The sequence below is a fragment of the Falco peregrinus genome, chromosome 7, assembly GCF_023634155.1.
Source record: "Falco peregrinus isolate bFalPer1 chromosome 7, bFalPer1.pri, whole genome shotgun sequence".
NCBI classification, from domain to species: Eukaryota; Metazoa; Chordata; class Aves; order Falconiformes; family Falconidae; genus Falco; species Falco peregrinus.
In genome coordinates, this window is record NC_073727.1 from 53411917 (window position 1) to 53424799 (window position 12883).

A 12883-nucleotide genomic window follows, 5' to 3' on the forward strand; every position below is an offset into this window, starting at 1 on the left:
TTATAGTTTCTTTTGATACCCTGTTGCATCATACTGAAGTCTGATACTAAAATAGTAAAAATGCAGTGTTAGTTACAATAAATTAATCCAGACAACTGCTTAATTAAAGGATTATTGCTATCACATTTTTTTCATTATGAAATGAGAGTTGATTTCCTGTATTTCCAGGATACAGGTTATACTGAGAGCAAATAAAAAGGAAACTTTGTCAGGTGGTTGAAGTGAGGATGGTTTCTGAGCTGCTCTGTGTATTGGTTGGTGTTAGCCTATTGGGTAGTGCCAGCTTGTCAAACTTGGTTTTTAATTGATTTATTGGTGGTTAGAGTGAACCTTCAGCTCATGTCAGGAATGTGAAGTTGCTGCAGTAAGTGGTCAGTTAGAGACAAGACATCAGATTTAGTTTCCACTATGTAGTGTGTGTATTTCTGGACGCTAGAGAATCCATGTGTGACACCTGTAATAAAGCTGTGATCAGCTTTGGGAAGGACAGCCACAAGAAACTAGGCTTCATGAGTTTGATTGCTGGTGGAAATGCTTGTTTCAATAATGCAGCTTTCTGCCTCAAGTAGATTGATTGGCATTTCTGTTAGAGGCATCTGTTGCTTCTTAAGTGAAAATTATCTTTTCAGTTTTTATTAGTTTCACTGATGAATTTGAAAACTAGTTGCACTGTCATTTTTAAATGGATTTAAGATCATTCCTAATAGGTTCCTCTATCAAAGTTTTATTATAGAGGAAACAATTTGATCTTTTTTAATCGCAGAGAAATTATCATGTAACTCCTGCATCCAACAACTCTTGCAGTATGCCTGTTATATAAATGCCAAGTATTCTAAACCTGAATTTGTCACTTTAAAAACTTCATTTTTGTACATGTTTATTTTTTGAATGAGTCTTTCAAATATTTGAGAGATTTGCCATTCCTGTAGCAGACCACAGTTTTCACTTAGTTCATCAGGACTGTCAATCTCTGCTACGGCACAGTTCCAGCATCCTCAAGAACTTTTTGTGGTGCTGCTGCTGCTGTATAGGTGTCCATCCAGATATTAATGTTTTACATACAACATTCAAAATGTATTTTTGGAAACCTGCTTGCCTCTAGCTTTACAATTCCACTTTGAAAGCAGGATTGTCACTGTATGTAGAAACAGCTTATTGCTGTGCTGTTATACTCTTAACTGTTCCTTCAGAAATGTATAAACAGTGCATGAGAATACAGAAGTGCAATTAAGTGTTGCCTGGCTGCAGTCAAGTCAACCAGATGCACTGATACCATGCTGTGGAGCATGTGTGAAAGCGGGAGCAGTCAGATAAGGTTGGGTAGATGAGCTGATGGCTGCTACGTTTCTGCTGCCTTCTTTGGTCTGGTCCTTGCCTGACCTGTGCAGACTTCACAGCATGCCAAACCAGTGCAGCCTGAAACAAAACAAAGTAGTACCCGCTGGCTTATAATGCTGTTAAGTCTCAGTGCGGGGTCACGTATGTGCGGATGCTAGTGCAAAAGTGGGAATAAAGTGTCTAGCTTGGCAGAGATTGCTGTTTCACAATTCCTTCAAGTTAAGAGAAGATGCCAGCAGAAGGACAGTTTCCTCCAGCTGCTAGCCCTGACAGCTCCGCATTGAGTGGAGGGCAGGGGGGGAAACCCCTTCTGAGTGAGTTAACCTGATTCATGTGGCTGTACAGCTGCAGGATGCTGGTGCCTGGCATAAGGGAGGAGGTGGGAGTGTGTCTTGCTATGAGGAAGGGCTTTCTGCAGCACCTAGAGTTCTTGCTGCTTCATTTTAGACTGTGCCTACACTGTGAAGATTAAGGTGAGTAAGGGCACACTTTGTCATCTGATTGATGTCTGAAGATGCTTAAATACAGGGATTTCAGCTCTGCAGGTTGTTGGCAAGTAACAACGCCGAGGTAAAATCAGACTTCCAGTGCCTGAACTTTCATTCTCCCCCTTGCAATTTTCCTGTGGTGTTTTGGTTTGAGGGGGATGTAATAACCTGTTCCTCTTCCTCGCAGTCAGACTGTTTAAAAGGAACAGTCTTTAACACAGTAAATAAAATGGAGAACTCTGATTTATTTCAAAATTTTTTTCCTAAGACATATCTGAATGTTGTAGTGGATTGTATGTACTTGTACTTCTCTAAATTTTCTGTAATTGCTCATATGCATTTGGCTCTTGGTTCCACAACAGTGACAGGTTGTAGGCAAGTAGAAAGGTAAGCAGTGTATTCCCGAGGCTTATTACAGTTTGTTGTCTTTGCTCTTGCTTTTAAATATGTCATGACTAATTTAAAGGAGACTTTGTTTTGGTTTTGGCTGTTTTTTTTACCTGGTCTCAAATGTGATTGAACTCTGCCTGTATCTCAGTTTTGTTGTTGGAGACTGTTTCAGGGTATTTTTGATACACCAGATGTGTGTCAATTACTTTTTTTTTGGTCGTGCTACCTCCTTCAAACAATTTTCCTAATAAATTTTTTTTAAAAAACTTTTTGGGTTATATTTCAAAATATCTTTTGACAGTGACTACCAGACCCTCAGTATTACAGTATTGGGAGAGTCACTGAATGACACCAGCATCAATACAGTTCATAAAGGGTGGTATAATTTAATTTAGGGGTATGATTTAATCTCTTGTAGCTTTGTTACATTTTTAGTTTATCAGTCTAGTTTAACGAATGATTAAATAGTTACAAACTGCTGGTAGCACACCTCATCGGAAATACTTTTGTTTTAATGTCTTTCAATTAACTGTAGTAGGTTTCATTTTGTAAGAAGTGCAATTTACATTTTCTCTGGTTAATTGTGAAAGGTTAAATGACTGTCCACCACAGCTTAACAAAAAATACCCTGCAGGTGGCAGACAGTAGCTGTGTGTTGCCAGTGCTGGTAAGAGTTTGCTGAAAATCAGCCTTAGAAGGTTAAGCCGGTAATGCTTTTGGGGAGCACCCTTGGCAGATTTTTGTTTAACGGTAACTGCTTCTGGAGTCATAAATCTTGAGTGAAGACATTTCATGTTGCTTGCATAACAATGTCTTTTGCAGAAGATTATGAAAACTTCAGTGTTTTCAGAACGAGGCATGGTTGATGGCTGCATGCAGAGTCTGGTGGCTTTGGCAAAATACAGTTCTGAAAACAACTTTATTTTGAATTAGGTAGGAAACACTCTGGTTCATCTACCTCGTGTCTGTACTGAAGTTTAGTTTTTTGAACTGTGAGGTGTTAACTCATCAGGAAAATGTCCAAGGTTGCAGTGATGTTTGTTTCATCCCAACAGTTATTATATTTATCAGTCTTGCTATGTGGGCAGGTAAGTAATGGCAAGTAGGGAGAATGCATATAAATTATACAGTAGAGTATTTACCTCAGTGATAATTTAAGGATCATATGGGCATTCAAGCTGCATTTGTGAAAGTAGATCCTTTTTTAGGGTTTGTGTTAGTTGTATTTATAGATGTGAATGTTGACCTTAGTTTTAAGACTTAATTTGTATAGCATTTGTTGTGCAGTGCGTTTTGTGTCAATTTCATTGCATTACATTAATATTATGAAAATATTTGTAGTGCCTCTTGTTGTTTGATCTCAAGGCTTTCTTTCATATTGTAGTGGGGCTAGTTCCTAAAATGTAGTTTTCCTCAGGAAAATAAAGAGGGGGTTTCATTTAAATACGTTCCTTGTGTTGTGGGTTGTTGATAATTCACTCTGACAGAAAGCTCAGCTGTTGGTCCTGCTTCTGTGAACATTAAGGTGCGTGTAAATTGTTGTGGCAGGATGGGGCATTCTGTAGTGGAAAGTCTTTGTTGATCCAGGTGTCAAAGGTTTAGAAGAGGAAATAAAGTTGACAAAAATTATTTTTATAGGAGCTGGGGTTTTTTTCATTTTTATTGTTCTTCCTCTCTTCTCTTGGAACCCTTTAGGGTATTCCATCATTAATCTTGAAGCTACACTTTTTGAAGGCATCTGAAAATCTGTAGTTTTGCCAGAACATGGTAGCTAAGCTAACATTAAATGGGAAATGGTTTGTAACAGTTAACAGGATTTATTTTTCTTGAAAGACCATTTGGAATTCCTTTTTAATAGTTGGCTGTAGAATCTGTATATGAAATTATTGTCTGTCCTTCGATTTCAGGTTGAGAATTCACTCTGGGAATGTATGCTAGAAACCTGATCCTTGTGTAATTTCAGTGCTTACTCCCTCAGCAACTTAATATGCTTGGGGTTTAAAATCTTGTAGGAATTATTTCTTTAAATATTCATGTATTCATTAGAATTGCACAGACTTGTTGCATACTCATGGCTTTTGGAGAGGCAAAGGAAGCAATTCCGTTTTGCTCTGTAGACCAACAACAGGTCAGGTATGAAGGTGTTACATGAATGTCCTGCCATGACAATATTGTTGCTATGCTGACCTGTTACATCAGTATTGTGACCTGAATTCATTTGAAAGCAACTTGTATTTGCTTGAATTCTAATTGTTGCACTGTGGATTGGTTTTATTGTGGTTTATATTCTTTTAGCAAAACTTCTGAGCAATAAGTACGCGTACCTGAATAATAATAGCAGATTAGTTAGGAATTAGTCTTCTGTAGAATTTCAATGGGGCAGGAAGAAAGACGTGACATTCCTAATGCTGGTTTTTGGTATTTTCTAGATGCAGTCATGCAGGATGCTGCTTACAAGGCAAACTTATCAATGCAGATAAAAGAGATCAAAGATAGACTCTTATGGTGGCTACAGATGAGGATTTCTGAAGGGAAACTTGTATATTCTCTGCTGCCTTTGATTGAATAGTTTACAAAATGGATGGTGTGTAATATGCTTAAGTATTAAAGTATATATTGCTTTGTGATTGAGTGGGATAGTAGCTTAAAAGCCTACAAGTGTTCTTTGCCTGGCTTGTGGGATAGTGATCTTGATCTTCTCATTCATTGCTGTGCCCTGCAGATTGGGATAATACTCTCTCATTACCTCCTCTGACACTTTAAAGGAGGGGTTTCCTTCCTCCTATGTGATCATGGCTATGAATTACTGTTCCTGGATATTACTGCTTTGTTTGCAGAAGGTTCTGTGATTCTTCAGGAAGTCCAGGTTTCCCTGCTACAAATCCCCTTGTGTCGCATTACAGCCTTTTTCCAAGCCTCACTTATAGCACAGTCTTCTTATCTCTTCCTACTTCTTTTTCATATTCCTTCTTGGCTATGTTCTTCTCGTGTAAGAAGAATTGGATGATTTGACAAAGAGAGCTGGGTTTTTGTGGGGATTTTCAAATAACCAAAGGATTAAATGCCTCTGTCTTCCGTAACTGTTAACTCTTTTTGTATGTGCATGTACCCAGCCTCTATGATCAGAGGTGGAAGCTTGAGACTCTCTTCTCTGCCGCTTTTTACATATTCGCACTTCTGTATATCATAACTTCTACTGAGTGATTATCTTGACTATTACTGATCACTGCTTTAAAGCAGAACTACCTACTTGACAGTAAGTAACTAGGAGCTAGATTTAAAGACCAAACAAACCATTCGAGGAACAGGAATCACTTTGCTGAAACTTGGTGGAAAACTTTGATTATGATAGATCTGAAAACTTGCATGACACATTTTCAATTTTAAATGTGACTTAAGTAATCTGTGTGACTCTGTTATGTATTAAAGTTTACTTCCTGCTTTTATAGTGCTCCTTTTCAGTTCATGATGGTCTGAGGTCATTGATGAGGATGTCAGAGGAGGGCAATAGCACTGGGAACACAGATGTTTTCTAAACATTTCATCAAAAGTTTTCACAAGATTTTGTAGAGTTTTGAAGCATTTCCATATTGTGAAAGTGTGTCCAGTGTGCCATTCTGAAGCTTTCGTGTGTTTTTATTTCCTTTTTCTAAAGATGCACTTTTGGAACATTTAACCTGTTGGTTTTGAAGCAGTTACTGCCTGTCATTGACTTTATGCAAAATGTTGTAACTAAGTAGTTGAAGCATTTTTATCATCTCTTTTTTTGTGCTTAATGAAGAGGTGTTACAACTTTTTGTAAAACCAAGGAACAGTTTTTAACTGGCAATTTTTTATTAGGTAAGTTGGAACCTTCTTTTGAGTAGGATAATACTTTTGGAAACTACTATAAGTTCTTCTGATAGCAGTAAGAAATTTCAGGAAAATGGCCTTTATGTTTTCAAGGGCTTAAAAGGAGCTGACTTCTGCTAGGTGCTCTTTGAAAATGTATTTTCCAGTCTAGGTGATGAGAATTTTGTGAAAATTGACTATACTTGTCTAACCAAAGACTGTTCTGCATCCTCAAGTTCCTACATAAGGAACCATGGACTTGCACAGCAGATACGTTAAATAGCTGAAATGTGATTAGATGAGAAAGATAAAACTGCTTATGATGCATGTAGACTCCCAAGAGGAACTTGAAAGAGTGTTCATGCGCTTACATAATTAGTCACTTTTGAAATCTAAAACCACTTTATTTTCTTTATGGTAATTTATAAATGGCAGTTCTTATCTTTAGAGAAAGATGGTTTTTAAGGGATTTGTAGAAGTTGGGGGGGGATTTCTCCACTTAAAGGTATATGTTAGGCAGTAACAGATACTTGTTTGTCTATTTGTTTAGGACAAGTGAGTTTTATTCTTTAGCCTCTTCTCTTGACACAAGTCTATGTTATAAATTGCAATGAACCTACCTGGCAGTCTTGACAAAGAAATTCTGAAGTGAGTGAGTCGTAGGATGAAAGGTACCTCTGAAAAATAAATGCTTTAGTGCAGTTGGAAATTTGTGGTACCTACCTTATTTTCAAAACTAACTTTATACTGACATCTTGAGTATTCAAAATGCAGTTTTGTCACCTCTCTGCTTTGTTAGTGTCTGTAAGTAGAAATGGGGTTTAGCAATAAAACTTTAAATAGGAATAATAAAACCCCCATGGTTGTTTAGAGAGCTTCTTGAGTTGTTTCCTAGATCCCTGAATTGGATCTATGTTGCAATCCCTTGCTCTTGAATCTCTGCTGTGGTGTTCTGGAGAATTAAAAAAAAACCCTGTAGGATTAAAAGCATGGCTGATGGACAGTGGAATGTGCCCTCGGTAAACTCTTCTCCTTTTAAAAAAAATAATTACCAACTGTAACCTTATCTGTGTATAGGAACTTGCACAATACCTAACACCTGAAAAAGAGATTTGCCATGTAGTCATTTCTTTCTCTTAAGGTACAGCTGAAGCAAGAATTAAGGTGGTGGTGTAAAGGGAAATAAATGGTGTAAATGGGCAATTATGCTTCATGACATTTCTGCAGAAAGCTCACATGTCTTCTTTTGCAACCATCAATCAAGCAGATCAAAACCTTAAGTTGGTTAAATAGCCTTGGCTGTTTTGTGAAGCGTCATGGTTAAGGAGTGTTTACAGAAGAGGCAACCATTTAAATCGGTCCAAAAGAGTGTGTGGGATGTGGCTGAAAATGTTACCTGCCGAGAATGCTCTTTGTACTAGAGATTGTAACATGCTTGTATTCATTTTTCTTGCAAGAACTACAAAATTTTCCAGCCTAATTGGAAATAGAGCATAGCTATACTAGGGATGCTTGTTAAAACTAAAAGAGGCAACTAGTAGCAAAGTACTTCCCGCCTGCTGAGAATTAAAGATGCCATGCTGGAGGTACAGACCAAAAGCATGCCAGCTATCAAGGGAGGTGTGAAAGGAAGCTGGCATGGCTGAACATCAGGCAAAGATAGTTATTAGAAAGCTGAAATGGTATCCAAATGAGGAAAATTGTAAGGATATAAAATCTGGCAATAGAATGTAAAAGCCATAAGACAGAACAAATGAATTTGAGTAGTAAATTTTGAGAAGTCTTCAATAACTGCCTTTTAGCACGACAGTAGTAGCAAACCTAGCACAAACCATAGAGCCATGGGATGAGTGCTTTGTAAAAGAAACTTTCAGTTAAGGCGATAGAAAAGTTTTGATTTGCACCCGTGTTCATTGTTGAAAATCTTGGAAAGGTTGCCCTGCCAAGAACCTTGTATGAGTAACTCATCAGAGGAACGCTCTCAAATCAGTATTTGTTGAGTTTAGAGAATAAACGGACAGCATGAAAGCAAGTTCTTAGAACCACACAGCGGGCATCCAGTAGAGTAAATGTGGCAATGTCATCTAGGGCACTTGAATCTCCTTGGTTCTTCCTGATTGCAGGGCCCCGTGGGTGCTGGGATTTATGCAAGGGGCAAGAGTCAGCTAGGTTGAGGCTCCTGGGAAACCAAAACTTGAATTTGGAGTCTATGTTCAGACCAGTAATGGAGTTGCATGAGCACCCAGTATCCTCCTGCAGTTCGGTAGGCTGGAGTGGAGGACAGGACTCTGATGGCTAAGGAAAATATTTAAGCATGTGGATTAAGAATATTTTGAAGATCAGTGTTGCAGCTGTGGGGTGAACAACTTTGGTCCCTTTCTTCCTGTGTTGGTACTGGAGCTATTCTTCTGTCCCAGAGTGTTTAGGGAGCTGTACCAAAGACTTAACTTTTCTGAAAATATAAAATAAACAAATCCAGTGATTTAGCTTCCTGAACAGGCTGTTTCTGGAGCAAAGAGATGCCAGCATAAGAGAGGGGAGCACATGAGCAGGGGAGGAGAGGAGAGGAAAGATGATGCTTAGGACTGCTGTGGCAGAGGCTGTTCTCTTTGAGACATGTTGCTTTTCTTTGAGCATATTTAGCTTGCATTCTTGCAGATCTGGGATACAGGGGCCTGCTTTGGGTAACAAAACATATTGAGACCAGTCTTAAAATGTGTTTCTGGGTGGTTTTTTTTTTTAAAAAAAAAGGTTTTGTTATTTCTTCAGGTAAACCTGACAATAGCTGTAAATTTGAATACTTAAAGATTTACTTTTAAAATATTTTCAGTAATATTGAGTACTTAATTTCTTTTTACAGAATATCCTTGTTTTTTCAAGTTTATGGTGTTCTGATTAGCTCTATTGTCCTCAAATACTTGTTTATTATTATTATAATTGTTGTTGTTTTCCTGTTATCCAGCACTTAGTTTTGTGGTTTTATTTCTTTGCAGGATCTGGAGTTTCATGGAGTAATGAGATTCTACTTTCAAGATAAAGCAGCTGGAAATTTCGCAACAAAATGTATCCGTGTCTCTAGTACTGCCACAACTCAAGATGTGATAGAAACTCTTGCAGAGAAGTTTCGACCAGACATGCGAATGTTGTCATCCCCTAAATACTCGCTTTATGAGGTGCATGTCAGTGGAGGTTAGTATTTATTCACAAAGTCTTTCTTGCATCCACCCCCAACCAAAATATCTTTAGGTTTGCCCCCAGCTTCTGAACCACATCAGACTTGGGGGTTTTATTCCTAAGTACACTAATAGTAACTGTTAAGGGGAGTGAGTGTTATTTTAAAATGTAAGTACGCATATCAGGCCTGCAGTTTATATAAGTTTTGATTATGATCTATTAAATGCTGTACTTGACATCCTGTTAATTTGTTGACATTTGTGAGAGAGTTGCTATTTTTAGGACTAATAGGTAAAGATTAAATTTAGAATGGGAGAATGGGAGTGTTAAATTGGAGCACTTGTAGAGTACATCCTCAGTTTTTTGATGTTGTGGGCCTTTGATAGGTACCCTTACAATGCATGTTCCGTTACTGCTGAATTGGGGGAAGTTCAACATATTGTTTGAAGCAACTGTGTCTCTTAACAGATCCTTTCATGCTACCTGTGAAGAGCTTAGATACCTAAATAGTCTTTGGATACTACTAGCATTTGTGTCTCCCCGCCCCAGTAGAAAGCTTGAGATTGGAAGGTGGTAGTGTGTCTGGTGGTGGTAGAGGCAGGAATATGAGCAACTAGCTTTTTGTCGTGCTTTTTCTTTTTGTACTTTGGAAGCTTAAAGAAGTGGTTTAACTACATTAAATTCTGCTTTTGAAAGATTGAAGTTAGTTGAATTTGAGATAGAGAATGGAAATTTATTGGGATATGTGTCACATCTTGTGGTCTGCAAATGATCACTTGATACGAATTGTATGGGATTGGGGAAAAGTGCTTGCCATCACTAATTTAAGCAGTGAACAATATGGATTTTTTCTGCTTTAGGTTTCTTTAAAAATCTGTTAGCACCGTACCAGTAGAAATGGTTTCCTTTGCAGAGCGAGTTCCTGATGTTTAAAACTTGACTTGTAAGAGAGGCACCTCATTCAGTAGGAGTGTTTCTCATTAAATAAAATGTAACTGCAAAGAGATCACTGTCTTTTTATGCATATGTACCGTCTCCTACTTCTAGAAAGGAGATCAAATGGCAGCGCTTGTTTAATTTTTTTAACCACTTTCTCAGATTTTTTCATATACTGAAAACAGATATAATACACTAAATGAAATTGTCTAGTATATGTACATAATGAATTTTTTTTATTGGTAATGTAGTTTATTGTGCAGTCTTTCCAGAATAGTAGTTCTTGGGCCACAATCAGACTGGTTAAACTTAAAATAAGGAAAATGAGTATTTGGAAGTGTTGTGAAGTTATGAAGTTTGAAATAGTCTAACTGTAGATGTAATTTCTCCTGAGTGATAATCCTGTGTTCCCAGACTTACTTCAGACAAGGTGTGCAAGACTACTTTATGTGGACCTTTAGGTTATGTAGCTAGAGGAAATACACTTCAGGTGGTTGCTGAAAATGAGACATTTCTACCTCCCTAGACTTTCTTGTTCCTGTGCTTAGCAGGGAAACATTAACTTGATGTGTACTGTTCAGCAAACTTTTTGGGTTTTTTAAGAGCATAACTTGTTTATAGATGTCTTTGCTCTTGAGGTGCCATGTAACTGTAACTTACTGCTTTTCATTTTTTTGAAGAAGAAAGAAGATTAGATGTAGATGAGAAGCCTCTTGTTGTACAATTAAACTGGAACAAAGATGATCGAGAGGGAAGATTTGTTCTCAAGAATGAGAATGATACACTTCCTCCAAAGGTGAGTCTTCAAGGATTATGCTAGTGGTAAAGCAGTTAAAAAATGTGTTGGACTTGCTTATATAGCGAAACAGAACTCACACTTTTCTAATTCCTGAAAACAACTGCTGATGACCTTTGATGTCTGAGCAAGGTTTTTTAAATTCTTAAAACACATTGTCACAACACAGCATTTTTGTGATCTTTCAGATGGCTTGTAATGTTTTGATCCATGTAGCTGTCTAGATCTGGAGCACATAATGCCCAGAGAATTTAGGGCTTGTTTTGTTCTAATATGATGGATTAAAACTTTCCTTAAATGGTATGTGATGCCAAACACCTAGGAGGTAGTCCTGCCTCTTACAGAGCATTTAAAAGGGGCTGCCAGAAGGAGTTAAGTAATTAAGAATTATTACCTCCCTAGGTAAACATTCTGTTTCTTTACAAAACTGATGGGAAACTGTTCCCTTTTGGGGAGTTTTGTTGGATTCCGCCCCGCCGTCACCCCCTTCCAAATGCAAAATGAGAGGAACATCTGAACATCAGTCATACAAAAGGTTTTTTTTTTTTTTTATTGGCCATTTAAACTTTAAAATATACCAGACTTTGGCTCCCGAATTCATATAATCATACATATATTATATGTAACTGATGCTTATAGCTATCAAAAATGTACAGTTCAGTATGGGCTGTCTTCAGGCAAGTTTTTCATCTTGGGCTGAGCCATTTCTTTTGCTCTTGGAATTAGTGCTTGTTAATTTTACAGTTGTTTTGGGTATATGTCATGACCTATTCTTACAGTACAGGATACATCTATATTAGAGGTGGAGAGAGAAAATTAATGATGTCTTGCACTAGCAAGTGAGTGTGGCAGATGTATTCCTATTTGTTGTATTAAGTAATCTTCAGTCTTTCTCCTCAGTGTTATTAATTCCTGATAGAAGCAAAACCCCCTGCATCATCTTTCTCATCTTCTGTTATTTTTGCTAGAGAAGGCAAATGAGTTTAGGATTACAGGTATCTTGTGTATGCAAGGAGCAGGAATTGGAGAAGAGAACACTGGAAGGGCAGCTCCAAAAAATGCCATGGTGGAAATGTCCTCTGTAATGTTTTCCCTTGTGCAGCTTGTTCTTATCTGATGCTCCAACATGGTTGTCTTGAAAACAGATAAAGTGCGGTGTTGTTTTGTGGAGTATTTGTCCTGAGAGGCAGAAATTTGTTTTGCAGCCTTCATTTAATATGTGAAGCCAAGTAGATAGTAGGTGTTATTCAGATAAAATTCTGCTGTGTCTTCACTTTCTTAATTACACGGTGCTTAATCAGTTAATACCTGCTTTGGAATATGAAATTATTTTTGCTTCCTCTGTTATTTCAGAGGGTATTAGTCCCATCCCTGAGTAGCGGAGCATTGTTGCCTGAACTATTGTTTTTGTTAGTGATGCTATGTCTCAATCAGATTTATCTGGAAGGTGAAAACCAATAACTTTTCACTGGACTAAAAATGATGGAAGTTGTTTTAAACTTATTTATTTCAGAAGGCTCAGAGTAATGGACCTGAAAAACAAGAAAAAGAGGGGGTAATTCAGAATTTCAAAAGAACTCTTTCAAAAAAAGAAAAAAAAGAAAAAAAGAGGCGTGAAAAAGAGGCATTGCGACAAGCGTCAGATAAAGATGATAGACTTCTTCATGGGGATGATATGTAAGTGTGTTAATCTTTGATCAGTTCATATAACCTATGTCATACTCTAAAGGGTTCCCCCTCTCTACCAAATAAGTTCTGTTCTTTGAAAAGTAAGTAGTTGGCGTGGGTGCAGTATCATGATAAACCGAAATATGTGGTGGCAATTTCTGTAGTTTGTATGTACAGTTTGCTGCAAGGTTTGTTTTTAAACCATGAAATAAGCTTTTTTCCCTGCCTTTTTTTGTGCTTGTAAGAAATTGACACATGCTTG

The 12883-nt window shown here is 37.6% G+C and overlaps 1 protein-coding gene across 27 annotated transcripts in view; it reads left to right on the forward strand.

Annotated features, from left to right (window-relative positions):
• AFDN (afadin, adherens junction formation factor) overlaps window positions 1-12883 on the forward strand; it is a 131497-nt gene that overhangs the window by 26920 nt on the left and 91694 nt on the right. For 20 of the 27 annotated variants that reach the window (XR_008748050.1, XM_055809994.1, XM_055809971.1 and 17 more), the window contains exons 2-4: window positions 9041-9236; window positions 10838-10953; window positions 12467-12630. Coding sequence is in view for 26 of the 27 variants with exons in the window: in XM_055809994.1 (XP_055665969.1) it covers window positions 9041-9236; window positions 10838-10953; window positions 12467-12630 (476 nt within the window). In the remaining variant the exon portion in view is untranslated. The remainder of the gene's footprint in view (window positions 1-9040; window positions 9237-10837; window positions 10954-12466; window positions 12631-12883) is intronic. The other 7 variants (XM_055809972.1, XM_055809978.1, XM_055809982.1 and 4 more) reach the window with 1 other exon arrangement.